Source organism: Danio aesculapii, chromosome 10, assembly GCF_903798145.1.
Source record: "Danio aesculapii chromosome 10, fDanAes4.1, whole genome shotgun sequence".
Taxonomy (NCBI): domain Eukaryota; kingdom Metazoa; phylum Chordata; class Actinopteri; order Cypriniformes; family Danionidae; genus Danio; species Danio aesculapii.
In genome coordinates, this window is record NC_079444.1 from 21,831,566 (window position 1) to 21,858,028 (window position 26,463).

General features: G+C 39.6%; 2 protein-coding genes and 1 pseudogene across 17 annotated transcripts in view; all 3 read left to right on the forward strand.

Annotated features, from left to right (window-relative positions):
- The window catches only part of LOC130235780 (protocadherin alpha-C2-like), a 235,343-nt gene that overhangs the window by 124,041 nt on the left and 84,839 nt on the right, over window positions 1-26,463 (forward strand). For 2 of the 16 annotated variants that reach the window (XM_056466247.1, XM_056466259.1), the window contains exon 1: window positions 3,528-5,984. The exons of 8 other annotated variants lie outside the window; for them this stretch is intronic. In XM_056466247.1, the coding sequence (XP_056322222.1) occupies window positions 3,528-5,984 (2,457 nt within the window). Of the gene's footprint in view, window positions 1-3,527; window positions 5,985-7,149; window positions 9,624-13,906; window positions 16,385-21,355; window positions 23,892-26,463 lie in introns of those variants that run through there. 6 more of the 16 variants (XM_056466248.1, XM_056466260.1, XM_056466265.1 and 3 more) reach the window with 6 other exon arrangements.
- LOC130236668 (protocadherin gamma-A3-like) lies at window positions 93-2,544 on the forward strand (annotated as a pseudogene).
- LOC130236669 (protocadherin gamma-A11-like) lies at window positions 17,951-20,407 on the forward strand (the record flags this gene model as incomplete). The annotated part of the gene is made up of 1 exon (XM_056467421.1): window positions 17,951-20,407. A coding segment is annotated over one exon (2,457 nt), but the record flags the coding sequence as incomplete, so codon positions are not given.

A 26,463-nucleotide genomic window follows, 5' to 3' on the forward strand; every position in this document is an offset into this window, starting at 1 on the left:
TTGTGGATATTTCGATTACTAAACATCACAAGCATTCTGTGTTCTTGAATCGTTATCTTTAAAGATGTTTGTGACAACGTTTTATGGGACGATTTTGAGTTTTCAATTGCGAGGACAATCACTAGACCGTGTTTATTCATGGAGGGTCTTATTCATCATGGCTGTTTTTTCGATCTTAAAGACAAACGCACAGATTCGTTATTCAGTTCCAGAGGAAATGAAGAAAGGATCTCTTATCGGGAATATAGCTCATGATCTTGGTCTTGATGTTCAAAGACTGCGCTCGGGTCGAGCTCGAATCGTATCTGGCGACAGCACCGAGTACGTAGAGCTCAAAACAGACAAAGGGAGTTTGGTTGTAAAGGAGAGAATTGACCGAGAGCAGCTTTGCGCTGAAACCACTCCGTGCAGTTTCACGTTTGAAATTATACTTGATAATCCAATGGAGCTGCATCATGTTACGGTGGAAATATTGGATGTGAACGATCATTCGCCAACATTTGCCAAAAGTGATATTAATCTTGAAATAAGCGAATCGGCCGCCCCCGGTGCTCGTTTCTTACTAGGAGGCGCAGATGATCCTGATGTAGGTGTAAACGCACTGCAACATTATACTATATCACCGAACGATAATTTTATCCTGAAAGAAAAATCGCGCCCAGATGGAGTTAAATATGCTGAAATGGTGCTTCAGAAACCTCTAGACAGAGAACAGCATCCTCGACTGTCTCTCATTCTTACTGCAGTCGATGGAGGAAACCCTCAAAGATTTGGTAGCATGAAAATAGAGGTCACTGTATTAGATGCAAATGACAACGCGCCTGTATTTAACCAGTCAATATACAGAGCGACAGTGGAGGAAAATTCACAGAAAGGTACTTATATTACAATTGTTAATGCCAGTGATGTTGACAGTGGTGCGAATAGCTTAATTTCATACAGTTTTGCTAATTTTAAAGGTAATATAAATGACATTTTTCACATTAATGATAAAACAGGTGTCATAACATTAATTGGGATACTCGACTATGAAAAAGCTAAGAAATACGAAATTGATATTGAAGCAAAGGACCAAGGAGGTTTAGGAGACTCTGCTAAAGTCATAGTTGATTTGATTGATGTCAATGATAATGCGCCAGTGATCAGTGTCATGTCATTTTCAAGCCCAGTTACAGAAGACGCACCTGTTGGCACCACCATCGCTATTTTCAGTGTCAAGGATGTAGATGCAGGAGACAATGGTCACGTTGAATGTACTATTGATAGAAATACCCCTTTTAAATTACAGTCTTCACTGAGGAATTATTACACTTTAGTCACTGATGCTGTTTTAGATCGTGAGCGTGTGGCGGAATATAATATAACCATCACAGCTACAGATTCAGGATCTCCTGCGCTTTCCAGTCAGAAAACTTTGAATCTGAAAGTATCAGATGTGAATGACAATCCACCCAGGTTTCAAAAGAGTGTTTACACTGCATTTGTTACAGAAAACAATTCACCTGGATTGTCCATATTTACTCTGAGCGCGAAAGATGATGACTGGAACCAGAACGCTCGTATATCGTATCTTCTAGAAGAAACTTCAGTGGGGGGATCCCCTGTTTCCTCTTTTATATCAGTAAATGCTGACAGTGGAGTGGTTCACGCACTGCGCGGTTTTGACTATGAGCAAATGAAAAGTGTTCGCGTTTGTGTGAAAGCACAAGATGGAGGCTCCCCGCCCCTCAGCAATAATGTGACTTTGGATATTATAATTCAAGACCAGAATGACAACGCTCCTCAGGTTCTGTATCCAGTACAGACTGGCGCTTCAGTGGTGGCTGAGATTGTGCCTCGTGCTGCAGATGTGGGATATCTGGTCACTAAAGTGGTGGCTGTTGATGTGGACTCTGGTCAGAATGCCTGGCTCTCCTATAAACTCCAGAAAGCTCCAGACAGAGCGCTGTTTGAAGTGGGTTTACAGAATGGAGAAATAAGAACTGTGCGACAAGTCACTGATAAAGATGCTGTCAAACAAAAACTCACTGTTGTTGTGGAGGATAACGGACAGCCCTCTCGCTCAGCTGTGGTCTCCATTAACGTGGCTGTGGCTGACAGCTTTCCTGAAGTGCTGTCAGAGTTCTCAGACTTTCCGCATGAGAAACAATATAACGACAGCTTAACTTTTATTTAGTTCTGGCTCTGGCCGCTGTTTCTTTCCTATTCATCACTTGTGTGGTTGTGATAATATCAGTTAAAATCTACAGATGGAGACAATCTCGCTTCCTCTATCAGTCCAATCTGCCTGTTATTCCGTACTATCCACCGCATTACGCAGACACAGGAGTCACTGGAACTCTACCGCACGGCTATAATTATGAAGTGTGCATGACGACTGACTCGAGGAAGAGTGACTGTAAGTTTTCTACACTCGGGGGTCAGAGTGTTTTAGTGGTGGACCCCAGTTTTACTCAGACGACCCAGCGCGCAATGAAGGACAATCGTTTTTTTAAAGATCCCGAAGACTGTCCTGAAACGGTAAGACTGCATACTATTAAATAACAATTATGATATAAAAAGTCTATAATATTGAATTACATGCAACAAATGTAAGGTTAGCAGTATTAGACACCATTTGCTACGTTAAATTGATTTACATTAATGTTTAGTTTGCAGTGTGTTACTTCTTATGAATTCATAATTAAACTCGTTCCAGCATGTATTAAATGTTCACACTTAATATATACATGCTAAAAATACTAATAACATTGTTCATTCAATTTAAATTCACAATTGTTTCTTAAATTTTGTTCAACATATATTTGTACATAATGACTTTAATTTAATAAAAGTCATACATATTTTTCTTTTGTTAGTTGCAATTACTAAAGCATTAACCGAGGTTAAATAATTGAGTTTTGTTAAAACGTTTTTGCTTTAAATTATTTTGCCAAAAGATCTGTAGATTAGTTGTTTTGTAACACTGCTATTGAAGGTTTTTTTTATAGGATTGTTCGTTTTTTTTTTTTTTTTTTTTTTTTTTTTTTTTTGCTACATGGTAGTACAATTTGCATAATATTTTTGGTATACACATCAGTTTAAGTATAAATTCCCACTAATAATTACTGCATTATTACCTGCGTAATTTTAAGAAATTAACTATTTATTATAAAGTATGTTTTTTATATTCCTAATTCTACAGTACCTATACACATTTTATTTACATTGTTCAGGGATATTTTATCCATTTGATAAATGATGGAATGCAGTTTTAGTTCTCGGACATTTCATAGCTTTTATTATTGCCGTTTCTCGTTCTTAACTCTAAGGGCCGCTGTTGATCTGTAAAACTAAATGCACGCAGGTCACTGCCTGGGGTTGGTGGAACTGTGCTGATGCTGGTTAGAATATTGTGGAGGAGACTAGAGAGAGTCGATGAAGGAAGACTGTCATTGACTAACAGCGACCAAACGGGATTTATTTGTGGATATTTCGATTACTAAACATCACAAGCATTCTGTGTTCTTGAATCGTTATCTTTAAAGATGTTTGTGACAACGTTTTATGGGACGATTTTGAGTTTTCAATTGCGAGGACAATCACTAGACCGTGTTTATTCATGGAGGGTCTTATTCATCATGGCTGTTTTTTCGATCTTAAAGACAAACGCACAGATTCGTTATTCAGTTCCAGAGGAAATGAAGAAAGGATCTCTTATCGGGAATATAGCTCATGATCTTGGTCTTGATGTTCAAAGACTGCGCTCGGGTCGAGCTCGAATCGTATCTGGCGACAGCACCGAGTACGTAGAGCTCAAAACAGACAAAGGGAGTTTGGTTGTAAAGGAGAGAATTGACCGAGAGCAGCTTTGCGCTGAAACCACTCCGTGCAGTTTCACGTTTGAAATTATACTTGATAATCCAATGGAGCTGCATCATGTTACGGTGGAAATATTGGATGTGAACGATCATTCGCCAACATTTGCCAAAAGTGATATTAATCTTGAAATAAGCGAATCGGCCGCCCCCGGTGCTCGTTTCTTACTAGGAGGCGCAGATGATCCTGATGTAGGTGTAAACGCACTGCAACATTATACTATATCACCGAACGATAATTTTATCCTGAAAGAAAAATCGCGCCCAGATGGAGTTAAATATGCTGAAATGGTGCTTCAGAAACCTCTAGACAGAGAACAGCATCCTCGACTGTCTCTCATTCTTACTGCAGTCGATGGAGGAAACCCTCAAAGATTTGGTAGCATGAAAATAGAGGTCACTGTATTAGATGCAAATGACAACGCGCCTGTATTTAACCAGTCAATATACAGAGCGACAGTGGAGGAAAATTCACAGAAAGGTACTTATATTACAATTGTTAATGCCAGTGATGTTGACAGTGGTGCGAATAGCTTAATTTCATACAGTTTTGCTAATTTTAAAGGTAATATAAATGACATTTTTCACATTAATGATAAAACAGGTGTCATAACATTAATTGGGATACTCGACTATGAAAAAGCTAAGAAATACGAAATTGATATTGAAGCAAAGGACCAAGGAGGTTTAGGAGACTCTGCTAAAGTCATAGTTGATTTGATTGATGTCAATGATAATGCGCCAGTGATCAGTGTCATGTCATTTTCAAGCCCAGTTACAGAAGACGCACCTGTTGGCACCACCATCGCTATTTTCAGTGTCAAGGATGTAGATGCAGGAGACAATGGTCACGTTGAATGTACTATTGATAGAAATACCCCTTTTAAATTACAGTCTTCACTGAGGAATTATTACACTTTAGTCACTGATGCTGTTTTAGATCGTGAGCGTGTGGCGGAATATAATATAACCATCACAGCTACAGATTCAGGATCTCCTGCGCTTTCCAGTCAGAAAACTTTGAATCTGAAAGTATCAGATGTGAATGACAATCCACCCAGGTTTCAAAAGAGTGTTTACACTGCATTTGTTACAGAAAACAATTCACCTGGATTGTCCATATTTACTCTGAGCGCGAAAGATGATGACTGGAACCAGAACGCTCGTATATCGTATCTTCTAGAAGAAACTTCAGTGGGGGGATCCCCTGTTTCCTCTTTTATATCAGTAAATGCTGACAGTGGAGTGGTTCACGCACTGCGCGGTTTTGACTATGAGCAAATGAAAAGTGTTCGCGTTTGTGTGAAAGCACAAGATGGAGGCTCCCCGCCCCTCAGCAATAATGTGACTTTGGATATTATAATTCAAGACCAGAATGACAACGCTCCTCAGGTTCTGTATCCAGTACAGACTGGCGCTTCAGTGGTGGCTGAGATTGTGCCTCGTGCTGCAGATGTGGGATATCTGGTCACTAAAGTGGTGGCTGTTGATGTGGACTCTGGTCAGAATGCCTGGCTCTCCTATAAACTCCAGAAAGCTCCAGACAGAGCGCTGTTTGAAGTGGGTTTACAGAATGGAGAAATAAGAACTGTGCGACAAGTCACTGATAAAGATGCTGTCAAACAAAAACTCACTGTTGTTGTGGAGGATAACGGACAGCCCTCTCGCTCAGCTGTGGTCTCCATTAACGTGGCTGTGGCTGACAGCTTTCCTGAAGTGCTGTCAGAGTTCTCAGACTTTCCGCATGAGAAACAATATAACGACAGCTTAACTTTTTATTTAGTTCTGGCTCTGGCCGCTGTTTCTTTCCTATTCATCACTTGTGTGGTTGTGATAATATCAGTTAAAATCTACAGATGGAGACAATCTCGCTTCCTCTATCAGTCCAATCTGCCTGTTATTCCGTACTATCCACCGCATTACGCAGACACAGGAGTCACTGGAACTCTGCCGCACGGCTATAATTATGAAGTGTGCATGACGACTGACTCAAGGAAGAGTGACTGTAAGTTTTCTACACTCGGGGGTCAGAGTGTTTTAGTGGTGGACCCCAGTTTCAGTGAGACGATGCAGCGCGCAATGAAAGAAAATCATTGTTTAAAAGATGCAGAGGAGTGTCTGGAAACGGTAAGATCGCATTATATTAAACAATAATTATGATACAACATATATTCTTGAATAGCACACAACAGTATTAGAATTCATTTGCAGCAAATAAAAGTGATGTACATAAAGCATTAATTTTTTTAGTTTAAGTTGATGAATTATTCATCATGAACAAAAATTCAAATTCCAGAATTTATTGTTTTGTCCAAATATAAATAGAACATTGTTCGTCGGTTTTAGTTCATGATAATTCCTAAAACGTTACAATTTTAAATATTAGTACATTATGACTTGATGATAATAATAATAATAATAATAATAATAATAATAATAATAATAAACTATTGCCCTTAGGCAACGCAGTGGCACAGTAGGTAGTGCTGTCGCCTCACAGCAAGAAGGTCGCTGGTTGGAGCCTCGGCTGGGTCAGTTGGCGTTTCTGTGTGGAGTTTGCATGTTCTCCCTGCGTTCACGTGGGTTTCCTCCGGGTGCTCAGGTTTCCCCCACAGTCCAAAGACATGCGGTACATGTGAATTGGGTAGGCTAAGTTGCCCGTAGTGTATAAGTGTGAATGAGTGTGTATGGATGTTTCCCAGAAATGGGTTGCAGCTGGAAGGGCATCCGTTGCATTAAACATGTGCTGGATAAGTTGGTGGTTCATTCCGCTGTGGTGACCCCAGATTAATAAAGGGACTAAGCTGAAAAGAAAATGAATGAATGAATGATATTGCCTTTAACTGTGGACTATTGGGTCTCCAAATTATTACCTCTGTATCATTGAAATTAAATGTTTTTTCCCATGGTTGTAAAAAATATCATTTATTTTTGCACCACTTGCTGAACAGCAAGTTCAACTTTTACGTTTATACTGAAAAGATAGTGCGTATTTATTTACATGCACGATGGTTTATCCATAAAGGTAAAACAACGGAATGCAGTTATGATTCTAAGATATTTTATAGCTTTTATTGTTGTTTCTCGTTCTCAACTCTAAGGGCCGCTGTTGATTTGTATAAAATGCACGTAGGTTTCCGCCTATGGTTGGTGGAACTGTGCTGATGCTGGCTAGGAGATTGTGGAGGAGGAGACTAAAAAGAGCCATTGAACGGAGACTATCATTGACTAACAGCGACCTAACGGGATTTATTTGTGGATATTTTGATTGCAAAACTTCATGAGCAGTCTGTATTATAATTTATATATAAAATGTTTGTCATAACAGCGTTTATGAGGATTATTTGTTTTCTAGTGCGAGGACAACCATTGCATCGTGTTTATTCATGGAGGGTCTTATTCATCATGGCCGTTTTTTCGATCTTAAAGACAAACGCACAGATTCGTTATTCAGTTCCAGAGGAAATGAAGAAAGGATCTCTTATCGGGAATATAGCTCATGATCTTGGTCTGGATGTTCAAAGACTGCGCTCGGGTCGAGCTCGTATCGTATCAGGCGACAGCACCGAGTACGTAGAGCTCAAAACAGACAAAGGGAGTTTGGTTGTAAAGGAGAGAATTGACCGAGAGCAGCTTTGCGCTGAAACCACTCCGTGCAGCTTCACGTTTGAAATAATACTCGATAATCCAGTGCAACTACATCATATTATGGTGGAAATATTGGATGTAAATGATCACTCGCCAACTTTCCTTAAAGATTTCATTAATTTTGAAATAAGCGAGTCAGCCGCCCCTGGAGCTCGTTTCCAAGTGGGAAGCGCAGTTGATCCTGATGTTGGCGTGAATGGCATTCAAAATTACGTCATATCACAAAATGATAATTTTATTTTAAAACAACATATACGAGAAGGTGGTGTGAAATATGCAGAAATGGTGCTTCAGAAACCTCTAGATAGAGAACAGCATCCACGATTGTCCCTCATTCTCACAGCGGTCGATGGAGGAAATCCACAAAAATCAGGTAATGTTAAAATCGATGTCACTGTATTAGATGCAAATGACAACGCACCAGTATTTAACCAGTCAATATACAAGGCTTCAATAAAAGAAAATGCACCTAAAGGAACGTATATTACAACTGTTAATGCAAGTGATGCAGATTCCGGGTCAAATAGTTTAATCTCGTATAGCTTTATGAACACGAAAATTGTCAGTGAGATTTTCGAGTTGGATGATAGCACTGGTGTGATCAAATTAAATGGGGTGCTTGACTACGAAAAAGCAAAGAAATACGAAATTGATATCGAAGCAAAAGACGAGGGAGGTTTAGGAGACTCTGCTAAAGTCATAGTTGATTTAATTGATGTCAACGATAATGCGCCAGTGATCAGTGTCATGTCATTTTTCACCCCAGTTAGCGAGGATGCACCTGTTGGCAACACTATTGCAATTTTCAATGTCAAAGATGTAGATGCAGGAGACAATGGTCACGTTGAATGTACTATTGATAGAAATACCCCTTTTAAATTACAGTCTTCACTGAGGAATTATTACACGTTAGTTACTGATGCTGTTTTAGATCGTGAGCGTGTGGCAGAATATAATATAACAATCACAGCTACAGATTCAGGATCTCCTGCGCTTTCCAGTCAGAAAACTTTGAATCTGAAAGTATCAGATGTGAATGACAATCCACCCAGGTTTCAAAAGAGTGTTTACACTGCATTTGTTACAGAAAACAATTCACCTGGATTGTCCATATTTACTCTGAGTGCTAAAGATGATGACTGGAACCAGAACGCTCGTATATCGTATCTTCTAGAAGATTCTTCAGTGGGGGGATCCCCTGTTTCCTCTTTTATATCAGTAAATGCTGACAGTGGAGTGGTTCACGCACTGCGCGGTTTTGACTATGAGCAAATGAAAAGTGTTCGCGTTTGTGTGAAAGCACAAGATGGAGGCTCCCCGCCCCTCAGCAATAATGTGACTTTGGATATTATAATTCAAGACCAGAATGACAACGCTCCTCAGGTTCTGTATCCAGTACAGACTGGCGCTTCAGTGGTGGCTGAGATTGTGCCTTGTGCTGCAGATGTGGGATATCTGGTCACTAAAGTGGTGGCTGTTGATGTGGACTCTGGTCAGAATGCCTGGCTCTCCTATAAACTCCAGAAAGCTCCAGACAGAGCGCTGTTTGAAGTGGGTTTACAGAATGGAGAAATAAGAACTGTGCGACAAGTCACTGATAAAGATGCTGTCAAACAAAAACTCACTGTTGTTGTGGAGGATAACGGACAGCCCTCTCGCTCAGCTGTGGTCTCCATTAACGTGGCTGTGGCTGACAGCTTTCCTGAAGTGCTGTCAGAGTTCTCAGACTTTCCGCATGAGAAACAATATAACGACAGCTTAACTTTTTATTTAGTTCTGGCTCTGGCCGCTGTTTCTTTCCTATTCATCACTTGTGTGGTTGTGATAATATCAGTTAAAATCTACAGATGGAGACAATCTCGCTTCCTCTATCAGTCCAATCTGCCTGTTATTCCGTACTATCCACCGCATTACGCAGACACAGGAGTCACTGGAACTCTGCCGCACGGCTATAATTATGAAGTGTGCATGACGACTGACTCGAGGAAGAGTGACTGTAAGTTTTCTACACTCGGGGGTCAGAGTGTTTTAGTGGTGGACCCCAGTTTTACTCAGACGACGCAGCGCGCAATGAAGGACAATCGTTTTTTTAAAGATCCCGAAGACTGTCCTGAAACGGTAAGACTGCATACTATTAAATAACAATTATGATATAAAAAGTCTATAATATTGAATTACATGCAACAAATGTAAGGTTAGCAGTATTAGACACCATTTGCTACGTTAAATTGATTTACAATAATGTTTAGTTTGCAGTGTGTTACTTCTTATGAATTCATAATTAAACTCTTTACAGCATGTATTAAATGCTCACACTTAATATATACATGCTAAAAATAACAATAACATTGTTCATTCAATTTAAATTCACAATTGTTGCTTAAATTTTGTTCAACATATATTTGTACATAATGACTTTAATTTAATAAAAGTCATACTTATTTTTCTATTGTTAGTTGCAATTACTAAAGCATTAACCGATGTTAAATAATTGAGCTTTGGCTTTAAATAATTTTGCCAATGATCTGTAGATTAGTTGTTTTTATTAACACTGCTATTGAAGGTTTTTTGTAGGATTTTTCGTTTTTGTTTTTTTGCTACATGGTAGTACAATTTACATAATATTTTTGGTATACACATCAGTTTAAGTATAAATTCCCACTAATAATTACTGCATTATTACCTGCGTAATTTTAAGAAATTAACTATTTATTATAAAGTATGTTTTTTATATTCCTAATTCTACAGTACCTATACACATTTTATTTACAATGTTCAGGGATATTTTATCCATTTGATAAATGATGGAATGCAGTTTTAGTTCTCGGACATTTCATAGCTTTTATTATTGCCGTTTCTCGTTCTTAACTCTAAGGGCCGCTGTTGATCTGTAAAACTAAATGCACGCAGGTCACTGCCTGGGGTTGGTGGAACTGTGCTGATGCTGGTTAGAATATTGTGGTGGAGACTAGAGAGAGTCGATGAAGGAAGACTGTCATTGACTAGCAGCGACCAAACGGGATTTATTTGTGGATATTTCGATTACTAAACATCACAAACATTCTGTGTTCTTGAATCGTTATCTTTAAAGATGTTTGTGACAACGTATTATGGGACGATTTTGAGTTTTCAATTGCGAGGACAATCACTAGACCGTGTTTATTCATGGAGGGTCTTATTCATCATGGCTGTTTTTTCGATCTTAAAGACAAACGCACAGATTCGTTATTCAGTTCCAGAGGAAATGAAGAAAGGATCTCTTATCGGGAATATAGCTCATGATCTTGGTCTGGATGTTCAAAGACTGCGCTCGGGTCGAGCTCGAATCGTATCTGGCGACAGCACCGAGTACGTAGAGCTCAAAACAGACAAAGGGAGTTTGGTTGTAAAGGAGAGAATTGACCGAGAGCAGCTTTGCGCTGAAACCACTCCGTGCAGCTTCACGTTTGAAATTATACTTGATAATCCAATGGAGCTGCATCATGTTACGGTGGAAATATTGGATGTCAACGATCATTCGCCAGATTTTCCGAAAGATGAAATTAATCTTGAAATAAGCGAATCGGCTACGCCCGGTGCTCGTTTCTTACTGGGAAGCGCAGATGATCCTGATGTAGGTGTAAATGCTCTGCAAAATTATGTTATGTCAAACAACAACAATTTTATTCTAAAACAACACTCGCGCCCAGATGGAGTTAAATATGCTGAAATGGTGCTTCAGAAACCTCTAGACAGAGAACAGCATCCTCGACTGTCTCTCATTCTTACTGCAGTCGATGGAGGAAACCCTCAAAGATTTGGTAGCATGAAAATAGAGGTCACTGTATTAGATGCAAATGACAACGCGCCTGTATTTAACCAGTCAATATACAGGGCAACAATAGTAGAAAATGCACCAAAAGGAACCTATATTACAACTGTCAATGCAAGTGATGCAGACAGCGGCTCATATAGTTTTATCTCATATAGTTTTGCTAATTTGAAAGGTAACATCAATTATGTGTTTGAAATAGATGAAAAAACTGGGGTTTTAACATTAAGTGGGGTTCTTGACTACGAAAAAGCAAAAAAATACGAAATTGGCATAGAAGCCAAAGATCAGGGAGGTTTGGGAAACTCAGCAAAAGTTGTAGTTGATTTAATTGATGTTAATGATAATGCACCAGTGATCAGTGTCATGTCATTTTCAAGCCCAGTTACAGAAGACGCACCTGTTGGCACCACCATCGCTATTTTCAGTGTCAAAGATGTAGATGCAGGAGACAATGGTCACGTTGAATGTACTATTGATAGAAATACCCCTTTTAAATTACAGTCTTCACTGAGGAATTATTACACGTTAGTTACTGATGCTGTTTTAGATCGTGAGCGTGTGGCAGAATATAATATAACCATCACAGCTACAGATTCAGGATCTCCTGCGCTTTCCAGTCAGAAAACTTTAAATCTGAAAGTATCAGATGTGAATGACAATCCACCCAGGTTTCAAAAGAGTGTTTACACTGCATTTGTTACAGAAAACAATTCACCGGGTTTGTCCATATTTACTCTAAACGCTAAAGATGATGACTGGAACCAGAACGCTCGTATATCGTATCTTCTAGAAGAAACTTCAGTGGGGGGATCCCCTGTTTCCTCTTTTATATCAGTAAATGCTGACAGTGGAGTGGTTCACGCACTGCGCGGTTTTGACTATGAGCAAATGAAGAGTGTTCGCGTTTGTGTGAAAGCACAAGATGGAGGCTCCCCGCCCCTCAGCAATAATGTGACTTTGGATATTATAATTCAAGACCAGAATGACAACGCTCCTCAGGTTCTGTATCCAGTACAGACTGGCGCTTCAGTGGTGGCTGAGATTGTGCCTCGTGCTGCAGATGTTGGATATCTGGTCACTAAAGTGGTGGCTGTTGATGTGGACTCTGGTCAGAATGCCTGGCTCTCCTATAAACTCCAGAAAGCTCCAGACAGAGCGCTGTTTGAAGTGGGTTTACAGAATGGAGAAATAAGAACTGTGCGACAAGTACTGATAAAGATGCTGTCAAACAAAAACTCACTGTTGTTGTGGAGGATAACGGACAGCCCTCTCGCTCAGCTGTGGTCTCCATTAACGTGGCTGTGGCTGACAGCTTTCCTGAAGTGCTGTCAGAGTTCACAGACTTTACGCATGAGAAACAATATAACGACAGCTTAACTTTTTATTTAGTTCTGGCTCTGGCCGCTGTTTCTTTCCTATTCATCACTTGTGTGGTTGTGATAATATCAGTTAAAATCTACAGATGGAGACAATCTCGCTTCCTCTATCAGTCCAATCTGCCTGTTATTCCGTACTATCCACCGCATTACGCAGACACAGGAGTCACCGGAACTCTGCCGCACGGCTATAATTATGAAGTGTGCATGACGACTGACTCGAGGAAGAGTGACTGTAAGTTTTCTACACTCGGGGGTCAGAGTGTTTTAGTGGTGGACCCGAGTTTCAGTCAGACAATGCAGCGCGCAATGAAGGAAAATGACTTTACGGAAGAAAACGTCCTTTCGGAACTGGTAAGGTGACACCATCTTAAATACACGTTGCAGCATGTTTCTAGTTTCTTGTTCTCTGGTGGTGGGTTTTAAAGTCAATCTTAAAGTCATAGCAAATGTTCAAAAAGTCATTCCCTTAAAATGGCTGTATAAAAAACTCGGGTACATTTCAGCACCACTGGACAGCGACAAACACATTAGTTCCCTCATTTTAAATTCAGTAAATTAAAGCTGCATAATAGGTGCATTATATTAATAAAAACAACAATAATAATACTTATATTATTGTTATTGTTATTGTTATTATTATTATTATTATTATTATTATTATTATTATTATTATTATTATTATTATTATTATTATACTGTTAATAATGTTTTAATGATTAATAATAATAATAATAATAATAATAATAATAATAATAATAATAAATACAACAATAACAACAACAACAACAACAACAGCAGCAATTTATTTCAGCTGATTCATTTTATCAAAATCACTTAAAAAAAGAACATTCGCTCGGAATTCGAACGATTATTTTTTGTATTGTTTGTTTGTTTGTCGTAACAATGTTCTCCCGCAATTGGAAATGTCAGTGATCTGTAGAGCAAAGAGACGCCGCTTGTTTATTTGTTTGTTTAGCCGACCTTTAGTTCGAAAATATCCCTTGTGGTCTGCTCTCCAGTGAGTTGTGAGAACGCATTGCAGTTCTTAGTTAAGGCTCAAAGGGACGCTGTTGACCAACGCAGCGCAGTCTATCTGTATTTCTATCTCAAAATCCAGTGATGTCAGAGAATAGAGAAAGAAAGCCTGGATGACTCGAAACGAAAATATGGTCTGATATGCTTAAGATAAATGCTTGACTAATAGAAGATTCTGTAGTGGGATCAGACTTTCACCTGTAAGGTCCATATTTTCTGTTTACTGATCGATTTTTAGGGTTAGCTCAACAAACGAAAAAATGGCCTTCTCTGTAATGTGGCACGGTGCGGTGTTTTTTATGATTATGTCTCGATACGCGGTGAAAGGGCAGATCAGCTACTCCATTCCAGAAGAAATACCAAAAGGATCAATTGTTGGAAATATTTCCCAGGGTTTGGGTTTGGATTTAAAAAGACTGAATTCAGGAAAGGCGCGGATATTTGCGGGAGACAACAGAAGATTCGTCGGATTGAATAAGGAGAAGGGGATACTTCTCACCGAGGAGAAAATCGACCGCGAGGCTCTTTGTGCTAAAACGACTCCATGCGCTTTACATCTGCAGCTGATTTTGGAAAACCCAATGCAATGGTATGATGTCACAGTGGAAATCATCGATATAAACGACAATGCTCCGAGCTTTCCAAAAGGTGAAATTAGATTTGAAATAAGCGAGACGGCTGTGACCGGAGCAAGATTCATGCTGGAAAACGCGATTGATCTGGATGTTGGAACTAATAGTCACCTTAGTTATTCACTGAAACCGACAGATAATTTTGTATTAAGTTCGCAAAGTCACACGGATGGCGACAGAAACATGGAGATGGTATTACAAAAGGCTCTAGACCGTGAGAACAAAGAAAAGCTATCATTGATGTTAACAGCAGTAGACGGAGGAGAGCCTCCGTTGACAAGCACTGTGCGCATACATGTTATTGTGCTCGATGCTAATGACAATCCCCCAGTGTTCAGCCAAAGGGTGTACAAAGCTACTTTCGCAGAAAATACACCTAAAGATACCGTGATTGCGTCAGTCAGCGCTTCTGATGCAGATGAAGGTTCGAATGCGATTATTACGTATTACATGTCGAGCACTGGAGATGTAAATGATTTGTTTACTGTTGATACACGGAGCGGGGAAATACGTTTAAAGGGCTCAGCTGATTTTGAAAAGGCAAGTCGTTATCAGTTTAACATACAAGCACGCGATCAAGGAGGACTGTCGGATTCATGTAAAGTAACAATTGATCTCACGGATATAAACGATAACAAACCAATAATAAGCATTGTATCGATATCGAATTCCATATCCGAGCAGTCTATGCCTGGCACCGTTGTTGCAATGCTAAATGTAAATGATTTAGATTCAGGAATGAATGGCCGGGTTCACTGCTACTTGAATGACAATATTCCGTTTACTATTGCCTCTTCCAGTAGTTTTTTTAGCTTACAAACGGAGCAAGAATTGGACAGAGAGAAAGAAATGGAATACAATATCAGTGTGATATGTAGTGATGAGGGAGTGCCTGCACTCTCCAGCAGTGTCACTCTCCGTGTGCAGATATCAGATGTGAATGATAATGCTCCTGTCTTTGAGAAGAGTAACTATGAGGCCTTTGTGGTGGAGAATAACACACCTGGTCTCTCTATATTTACAGTCAAAGCCAGTGATGCTGACTGGAATCAGAATGCTCGTGTTTCTTATATTCTAGAAGACAGCACTGTTAATGGAGTCTCGGTCTCATCATATGTGTCAGTGCACCCTGACAGTGGACTGATTACAGCTGTGCGCTCTTTTGACTATGAGACACTGAAAGATTTCCACTTCCGCGTAAAAGCGCAGGACGGAGGCTCTCCTCCGCTCAGTAGTAACGTGACAGTAAAAATTACTGTTCAAGACCAGAACGACAACGCTCCTCAGGTTCTGTATCCAGTACAGACTGGCGCTTCAGTGGTGGCTGAGATTGTGCCTCGTGCTGCAGATGTGGGATATCTGGTCACTAAAGTGGTGGCTGTTGATGTGGACTCTGGTCAGAATGCCTGGCTCTCCTATAAACTCCAGAAAGCTCCAGACAGAGCGCTGTTTGAAGTGGGTTTACAGAATGGAGAAATAAGAACTGTGCGACAAGTGACTGATAAAGATGCTGTCAAACAAAAACTCACTGTTGTTGTGGAGGATAACGGACAGCCCTCTCGCTCAGCTGTGGTCTCCATTAACGTGGCTGTGGCTGACAGCTTTCCTGAAGTGCTGTCAGAGTTCTCAGACTTTCCGCATGAGAAACAATATAACGACAGCTTAACTTTTTATTTAGTTCTGGCTCTGGCCGCTGTTTCTTTCCTATTCATCACTTGTGTGGTTGTGATAATATCAGTTAAAATCTACAGATGGAGACAATCTCGCTTCCTCTATCAGTCCAATCTGCCTGTTATTCCGTACTATCCACCGCATTACGCAGACACAGGAGTCACTGGAACTCTGCCGCACGGCTATAATTATGAAGTGTGCATGACGACTGACTCGAGGAAGAGTGACTGTAAGTTTTCTACTCTTGGCGGACAGAATGTTTTAGTGGTGGACCCCAGTTTCACTGAGACGATGCAGCACACGATCAAGAAAAATTGTTCCATCGATGGGCTCAGGATCACTGAATCGGTAAGAAATCTCATGCGATTTTACCATAAAACATAAGCTGTATTAGAGGAGGTACAAGAACATACGAATGACTGAGGTGATTAGTATCCATGTGCTACCAATTTGCAAAACGCATAATAGTCGTGGATTGCACTATACTGTTGTCTTCGCTTCATTCTCTCATCCCATTTTGTCTCATTGAGAAAAGTTTCGAGATTTTGAACATGAAGTTGGTTAAGTCTGTTTGACTGCTGTGCTGTTCTCTGCCATTGTTGTATATCTGGCAATCCATCATATAATACGATTGAAGGCTGTTAACCTGCCATTGGTTCTTTTCTATTCACTTGTTCGCTTGTGAAATACAATAAAACTAATTTACTCGTTTTACTTAAGTTTTAAATCTCGATATATTCCGTAAATAATTATCATTGTTGTCTTAGCCTCACGTTTGAATTATATAAAAAATAGAGTAGCCTTAAATTTAAATGTTTAAAATATCCTGTCACAAGATCTCAGTTAATTAACGCATTGCAGTTTATGAAGGAAACGATAAAAATGCAGCATGATTTGTATGTATTCTTTAAGCCGGCAAAATGTTTAAATTTGGTGAAGTGAATTGCAGGTAAATGCAAAACATTAACTAATTATAAAAACATACAAGGTCACGTTTTGACACATTTCAGCACCACTTACGCTTAACAGCGACTCATTGGATGCTGGTCTTCTCGCCTACTTCACTATGGTCTTATTCATTGGTTGTGTTGTATTTAGCCGATGCGTCAGAACTTTGTTCAAAAACAGTCAACTATCAAAAGATTTTGTGTGTGTGTGTGTGTGTGTGTGTGTGTGTGTGTGTGTGTGTGTGTGTGTGTGTGTGTGTGTGTGTAAGAGATATTTTTACATTAAACCTGCACATGTTTTTTTAATTCAATTAACTCTTTGTCCAGGAAGATCGCAAATACAGATAAGACTTTATTTTGATGGTCCCTTTTGCACATTTTGTTGACTAAAAGTTGCATTGCAACTACATGCCAATTACTTCTCATTTGATTATTAGTAGACTGTCTACTTATTATCTGCCGATACAGCACATCCAGCAGTCATTTAACTGACGATAAGAAACTTTGCAAGTACGTGTCAACTTACACTAAAACTAAACCTAACCCCAACCTAACATCCTACTTATAATCTAATGAGAATTTGTTGGCATGTAGATGCAATGTAACTTAAATTCAACAAAATGCGTAAAAGGGACCATTAATATAAAGTGTTCCCAAATATACAATGACACGTTTAATCTGCAGTCTGACAGATTTTAAAATATTAGTTTTTAAAAAATGGATTTCATGTTGATGTTGTCAATTTGATGTAGTTCTTGTTTTATACACATAGGGCCGCTGTTCGTTGACAAACAGCAGAGAAAGCTTTTATTTCACATACCCACCCCACCTTTAGATAATGCAGTATAGGCTATTCAGAGAAACAGACAGCAGAGCGTTCATTTCTTTATTTCCCTACACGGTTTTTCAACTCAACGCTTAGCTGGCTTGTGCTAGTTTATGTCTGCATTTGGAATATCATATTTAAAGAATACACGGATTGGTTGTTGCCGTTTTTAAACCCCATATAGAGACAATGCCTGATGCAATGATCGAGCACTCGGTGCTGTTTTTGACTCTTCTAGTTTACATAGCGCGAGGACAGGTCAGTTACTCTATTCCAGAAGAAATGGCAAAAGGATCGATAGTGGGAAACATCGCGCAGGATTTGGGCTTGGATTTACAACGACTGAAGTCTGGAAAAGCACGAATTTTTTCAAGAGACAGCACGGAATACATCGAACTGAATAGAAACACGGGATTGCTGCTCATTAAAGAGAAAATGGATCGCGAGTCTCTTTGTGCAAAAACAACACCGTGTGCTTTACATCTTCAAATGATTTTGGATAACCCGATGGAATTATACACGATAACAGTCGAAATCACTGATATTAATGATAACGCTCCCAGTTTCCAGAAAAAAGACTTTAAATTTGAGATCAGCGAATCGGCGATGGTAGGAGCTAGTTTTATGCTCGGAAAAGCTTTTGATCCGGATGTAGGAACAAATTCGCTTCAAAGCTACTCGCTCAAACCGACCGATAAATTTCGGCTTGAATTGCACAGTCAAGCAGACGGTAGTAAAAACGTCGAGATGATTTTACAAAAAGCACTTGACAGAGAAACACAAAGCTCGTTTACTCTGCTGTTAGAAGCGTTTGATGGAGGTGACCCAGTGCTTTCGGGTACTGTACAGATACATGTTACTGTATTAGATATTAATGATAACGCGCCTGTATTTATGCAGAAGGAATATAAAGCAACAGCAACAGAAGAGGCACCAAAAGGTAGCATATTAACAGTCGTGAGCGCAACTGATACAGATGAAGGGTCCAACAGTGAAGTGACCTACTACATGTCGGACACAATGGACAGTAATATGGCCGATTTGTTTCTTGTTAACGAACAAACTGGCGAACTAATATTAAATGGTCACTTTGACTATGAAAAAGTGAGCCACTATGAATTTACGATTCATGCAAAAGATCAAGGAGGACTCTCTAACGCATGCAAAGTAATTATTGATGTGCTGGACGTTAATGATAATTCTCCAAGTATCAATATTCTGTCTAGTTCCCATTCAGTATCCGAAGGAGCCAAATCTGGTACTGTAGTAGCAATGCTAAATGTTGATGATCTTGATTCGGGTGCCAATGGTCATGTTCAGTGTGTGATGAGTGAGGAGATCCCTTTTGTCATAAAGTCTCAATCTAGCAATTTCTTCAGCTTGCAAACAGAGCAGGAGCTGGACAGAGAACGAGAAACTGAGTATAATATCAATGTAATATGTAGTGATGAGGGAGTACCTGCGCTCTCCAGCAGTGTCACTCTCCGTGTGCAGATATCAGATGTGAATGATAATGCTCCTGTCTTTGAGAAAAGTAACTATGAGGCCTTTGTAGTGGAGAATAACACACCTGGTCTCTCTATATTTACAGTCAAAGCCAGTGATGCTGACTGGAATCAGAATGCTCGTGTTTCTTATATTCTAGAAGACAGCACTGTTAATGGAGTCTCGGTCTCATCATATGTGTCAGTGCACCCGGACAGCGGACTGATTACAGCTGTGCGCTCTTTTGACTATGAGACACTGAAAGATTTCCACTTCCGCGTAAAAGCGCAGGACGGAGGCTCTCCTCCGCTCAGTTGTAACGTGACAGTGAAAATTACTGTTCAAGACCAGAATGACAACGCTCCTCAGGTTCTGTATCCAGTACAGACTGGCGCTTCAGTGGTGGCTGAGATTGTGCCTCGTGCTGCAGATGTGGGATATCTGGTCACTAAAGTGGTGGCTGTTGATGTGGACTCTGGTCAGAATGCCTGGCTCTCCTATAAACTCCAGAAAGCTCCAGACAGAGCGCTGTTTGAAGTGGGTTTACAGAATGGAGAAATAAGAACTGTGCGACAAGTGACTGATAAAGATGCTGTCAAACAAAAACTCACTGTTGTTGTGGAGGATAACGGACAGCCCTCGCGCTCAGCTGTGGTCTCCATTAACGTGGCTGTGGCTGACAGCTTTCCTGAAGTGCTGTCAGAGTTCACAGACTCTACGCATGAGAAACAATATAACGACAGCTTAACTTTTTATTTAGTTCTGGCTCTGGCCGCTGTTTCTTTCCTATTCATCACTTGTGTGGTTGTGATAATATCAGTTAAAATCTACAGATGGAGACAATCTCGCTTCCTCTATCAGTCCAATCTGCCTGTTATTCCGTACTATCCACCGCATTACGCAGACACAGGAGTCACTGGAACTCTGCCGCACGGCTATAATTATGAAGTGTGCATGACGACTGACTCGAGGAAGAGTGACTGTAAGTTTTCTACACTCGGGGGTCAGAGTGTTTTAGTGGTGGACCCCAGTTTCGCAGAAACTATGAAGCACACAATAAAGAAAAATAGCTCCATTGACGATCTGCGGTCTACAGAATCGGTAAGAAAATAATGGTTAAATATTTTTGCTATTATTATAATTACTTATTAATTTTGTTTTTACTTTTTATTGTTGTTGTTGTTGTTGTTGTCAAGAAATAAACGTAATGTATGACAGTATTATGTAGTAGACCACGAGCAAATTGGCTTAATGACCCATCATATTTTCCATAGTCTTATTTTTTAGTTCCAACACGAACAGCTTCTGCAAAAGTCCAGCAAGTAAAAATAAAACTTTTGCGAATGATTCCTGTTACATCCTTATTACTAGTTTACCTGTTGCGTTTGTATCAAACTATAAAAAATTGTGACGTTTACTAAGGTTTCTTTTACATCTATATTTGTTAACTTGAAAAGGAAACGATTTTTTTCTTACCATGTATAACTATTCGGTGTGCTGTACGGTCATGCAATTTATTCCAGCAAACAGTTTAGCGTAGCAATTGCGTATGCTATAAGACTCAATACAAGGGCTATTTTTTCCTTGGCAATTTAATCAAAACGTATTCACGCAAATGAGAAAATGCAGATTTAATTATTTGTTTATTTATTTTTTAACCGTGATACTGCATTTCGACACATTTCAGCACCGCCTTCGCTGAACAGCGCCTTGTGTGAGAAGTCCGTTTATTAAAAGGGATGTGGGGTCTTATGTGCTGTACTTAGAATTACAATTTCCTAAAAATGCCCCTGGTTTAATCTTCGTGTTTTCTTTTCAACCACTAACTTAGGTATTAATTTAATTACTGTAAATTTCCTATATCTACATTTAACTGATTGATAGGCTTGAAAACAACACGTTGTAAAAACTCTCATCAGGTAAAAAAATATAAACTGTATGTGCAATTCCTAATTTTCACTCAGAGGGCCGCTGTTCGCTGACAAACAGCGAAGAAACTGTATAGTTAACAGACCCACCTATAGCTTATCACAGAGAAAAGGAAAAAACGACCACGTCGGACATTGTAATTATCCCTTCGGCTTTTCTGTAACGTCCGCCGTCGTTGGCAGATATTTCAAATCAATACGTCACATTTTATTCAATCAGAGGATAAACTGACAGATTGACGTGTTTTAAGATTAGCGGTACAACGAAGACAATGGTTGATGCAATGATACAGCACTCGGTGCTGTTTTTGACTCTTCTGGTTCACATAGCGCGAGGACAGGTCAGTTACTCCATTCCAGAAGAAATGGCAAAAGGATCGATGGTTGGAAATATCGCACAGGATTTGGGCTTGGATTTGCAGCGATTAAAATCAGGAAAAGCGCGGCTATATACAAGAGACAGCACGGAATACATCGAACTGAACAGAAACACGGGGTTGCTGCTTATTAAGGAGAAAATGGATCGCGAGTCTCTTTGTGCAAAAACAACACCGTGTGCTTTACATCTTCAAATGATTTTGGATAACCCGATGGAATTCTACACGATAACAGTCGAAATCACTGATATAAACGATAACGCTCCCAGTTTCCAGAAAAAGGACTTCAGATTTGAGATCAGCGAATCGGCGCTTGCAGGAGCTGGTTTTATGCTCGGAGGAGCTTTTGATCCGGATGTAGGAACAAATGATCTTCAAAGCTACACTCTGAAACCAACTGATAAGTTTCGACTTGAATTACACAACCAGGCAGACGGTAGTAAAAACGTCGAGATGATTTTACAACGACCACTTGATAGAGAAACACAAAGCTCGTTTGTTTTGTTGTTAGAGGCGTTTGATGGAGGTACCCCGGTGCTCTCTGGTACTGCACATATACACATTACTGTATTAGATATCAACGACAATGGTCCTATTTTCTCGCAAAAAGAATATAAAGCCACCATAGCAGAAAATGCACCAAAAGGAACCATATTAACAGCTGTGAGCGCGTCTGATGCAGATGAAGGGTCCAACAGTGTAGTGACGTACTACATATCAGACACAATAAAGAAAAATGTGGCTGAAATGTTTTTTATTAATGAAAAAAGTGGCGAATTAATATTAAACGGTCATATTGACTATGAAAAGGTGAAACATTACGAACTTAATATCCAGGCCAAGGATCAAGGAGGACTCTCTAACGCATGCAAAATAATTATTGACGTACTGGATGTTAATGATAATTCGCCTAGTATCAATATTGTGTCAAATTCCAATTCCTTATCTGAAGGTTCGATGTCTGGTACAGTTGTTGCAATGCTAAATATTGATGATCGCGATTCAGGTGCAAACGGCCAGGTTCAGTGCGCCTTGAGTGGTAACGTTCCATTTACAATTACATCTCAGTCTAGCAGTTTCTTTAGCTTACAAACAGAGCAGGAACTTGACAGAGAGCGAGAAGCTGAATATAACATCAGTGTGATATGTAGTGATGAGGGTGTGCCTGCGCTCTCCAGCAGTGCCACTCTCCGTGTGCAGATATCAGATGTGAATGATAATGCTCCTGTCTTTGAGAAAAGTAACTATGAGGCCTTTGTGGTGGAGAATAACACACCTGGTCTCTCTATATTTACAGTCAAAGCCAGTGATGCTGACTGGAATCAGAATGCTCGTGTTTCTTATATTCTAGAAGACAGCACTGTTAATGGAGTCTCGGTCTCATCATATGTGTCAGTGCACCCTGACAGTGGACTGATTACAGCTGTGCGCTCTTTTGACTATGAGACACTGAAAGATTTCCACTTCCGCGTAAAAGCGCAGGACGGAGGCTCTCCTCCGCTCAGTAGTAACGTGACAGTGAAAATTACCGTTCAAGACCAGAATGACAACGCTCCTCAGGTTCTGTATCCAGTACAGACTGGCGCTTCAGTGGTGGCTGAGATTGTGCCTCGTGCTGCAGATGTGGGATATCTGGTCACTAAAGTGGTGGCTGTTGATGTGGACTCTGGTCAGAATGCCTGGCTCTCCTATAAACTCCAGAAAGCTCCAGACAGAGCGCTGTTTGAAGTGGGTTTACAGAATGGAGAAATAAGAACTGTGCGACAAGTGACTGATAAAGATGCTGTCAAACAAAAACTCACTGTTGTTGTGGAGGATAACGGACAGCCCTCTCGCTCAGCTGTGGTCTCCATTAACGTGGCTGTGGCTGACAGCTTTCCTGAAGTGCTGTCAGAGTTCACAGACTTTACGCATGAGAAACAATATAACGACAGCTTAACTTTTTATTTAGTTCTGGCTCTGGCCGCTGTTTCTTTCCTATTCATCACTTGTGTGGTTGTGATAATATCAGTTAAAATCTACAGATGGAGACAATCTCGCTTCCTCTATCAGTCCAATCTGCCTGTTATTCCGTACTATCCACCGCATTACGCAGACACGGGAGTCACTGGAACTCTGCCGCACGGCTATAATTATGAAGTGTGCATGACGACTGACTCGAGGAAGAGTGACTGTAAGTTTTCTACACTCGGGGGTCAGAGTGTTTTAGTGGTGGACCCCAGTTTCAGCGAGACCAAGCAGTACACAATCAAGAAAAATAACTCATTCGACGGTCTAGAGTCTACAGAATCGGTAAGACATTTTTGGCTAGAGGTTCATTTATAAGTATATATTTTAACCAAATACAGAAATTAAAAATCAGGGACAGATTATTTCAAATGCTTTCAATCTCACATCATATTTGCATTTCAGGCTAAATGTTATCTCCTGTACATCCACAATTATTTAATTAAAATAGAAATACTACTTGTTTACAACATGCTAATATTTCAAGTGCATGAATTGACCGACATTTGCACGATCACTGAATTGTTTCATCTACGGTGTAAAGTAAAAGAAAAATGTATTTCTCACCATCCTCATGTCAACATAACTTCACCCTAAATAAGCATGGGTAAATTCGAAAACCTATGAGATTCTCAGAATTCATACGAATTTGCTACCAAATCGCCAGAACAAAAAGGTAGTGGAAGAGATTGAGAGTTATCACTTATTGTCAGATCAGTAACCAGAAACTTATATAAAAGTTTCCATACGCTGACAAACATATATTTTATAAAGTTTATCAAACAATATGCTAAGACTGTGAAACTCATATTGATCCATCTTATTTGCTTATCTGAAAAGAGACAACAAAACTGATGTTTGATTGTTTTGGTCTGCAAGACAGTTGATTGCATTAAGAATTATTACATTTTCATACAGCGTTTTTTTGTTGTTGTTGTCGTTGTTTGTTTGTTTCTTTTTTGTAATACAGAGGTCAGACAGAGTAATACGAGGATTGCGCAATTTATACTGCAATTAATTTATGCAAGAAAAGAGTGACCATAGAATTTGATATGTAGGGTTTTAAAAACTGATATTTTGGAGTGCTGAAAATTGATTCATATAAATTTAGAAAAAAAGAAGAAAAAAATTAAGACAAGATAAGCAATAGTCTGGGACTTAGTGTAGACCACGTTAAGTTTTGTGCGAAAAAGTACGTCGTAAAAAGGCAGCATATAAAAATAAATCACCCAAAACAGCATAAGAATTGGTTATAATTTTACAATTTTCAGCACCACTTATGCTGAACAGCGCCTTGACGAATGAAGATGACTGTTTTTATTCCCATTGTGTGTTGTACTTGGCAGATTGATTATAATTTCTCACAATTTAACATTTCCAACTGGAATTAACTTTTATTTTGTTATTGAGTTAGTGAGTGTTTTTGTTAGTGATCTTTTTACATCGAACCAGTATTATATTTTTAAATTTGTAAAGCACCTGAAAGCAAAATATGACACTGATCAAATGATGATTACCGGTAATATTTGCAGTGATAGGCCAAGAAACAAAATTCCTTTATAATATGCGTTTTTGTTTTGCTATGTAGTACCATAGATATACTCAGAGAGCCGCTGTTCGTTAACATACTGCAGACAAACGTTTTATATCACCCACCCATCCGAAGGATAACATAATAACCTGAAGAAAAGGGCAACAAAAGCTGCTACGACACTTTTATTCATCGCTCACAGTCGTGCACAGTTAACGTCTGCATTTGGAATATCATAAATTTAAAGGACTTTGTTTTATTTTTCACCATCAGAGCAGTTGAGATAATACTCGATGCAAAAATGCTACACTGGGTCCTTTTGTTTGCTCTTCTGGTTCACGTAGCGCGAGGACAGGTCAGTTACTCCATTCCAGAAGAAATGGCAAAAGGATCGATGGTTGGAAACATCGCACAGGATTTAGGCCTGGATTTGAAGCGATTGAAATCAGGAAAAGCGCGAATATTTACTAGCGATAGCACGGAATACATCGAACTGAACAGAAACACGGGGTTGCTGCTTATCAAAGAGAAAATGGATCGCGAGTCTCTTTGTGCAAAAACAACACCGTGTGCTTTACATCTTCAAATGATTTTGGATAACCCGATGGAATTCTACACGATAACAGTCGAAATCACTGATATTAACGATAACGCTCCCAGTTTTCAGAAAAAGGACTTCAGATTTGAGATCAGCGAATCGGCGCTGGTTGGGGCTGGCTTTATGCTCGGAAAAGCTTTTGATCCGGATGTAGGAACAAATTCGCTTCAAAGCTACTCGCTCAAACCGACTGATACGTTCCGTCTTGAATTGCACAGTCTAGCAGATGGTAGTAAAAACGTCGAAATGGTTTTACAAAGACCACTAGATAGGGAGACGCAAAGCTCAATTACATTGTTGTTAGAAGCGTTTGATGGAGGCAATCCAGTGCGTTCTGGTACTGTACATATACATATTACAGTATTAGATAATAATGATAATGCTCCAGTTTTTACCCAAAAAGAATATAAAACCACCATAACGGAAAACGCACCAAAAGGAACCGTATTAACAGTCGTGAGCGCGTCTGATGCAGATGAAGGGTCCAACAGTGTAGTGACGTACTACATATCAGACACAATGGACAGTACCGTGGTCGAAATATTTATGATCAATGAACAAACTGGTGAACTAATATTAAACGGGCATGTTGACTTCGAGAAGCTGAGCCATTATGAACTTAACGTTCAGGCAAAGGATCAAGGCGGACTCTCTAACACATGCAAAGTAATTATTGATGTGCTGGATGACAATGATAATTCGCCTAGTATTAAAATCGTGTCTAATTC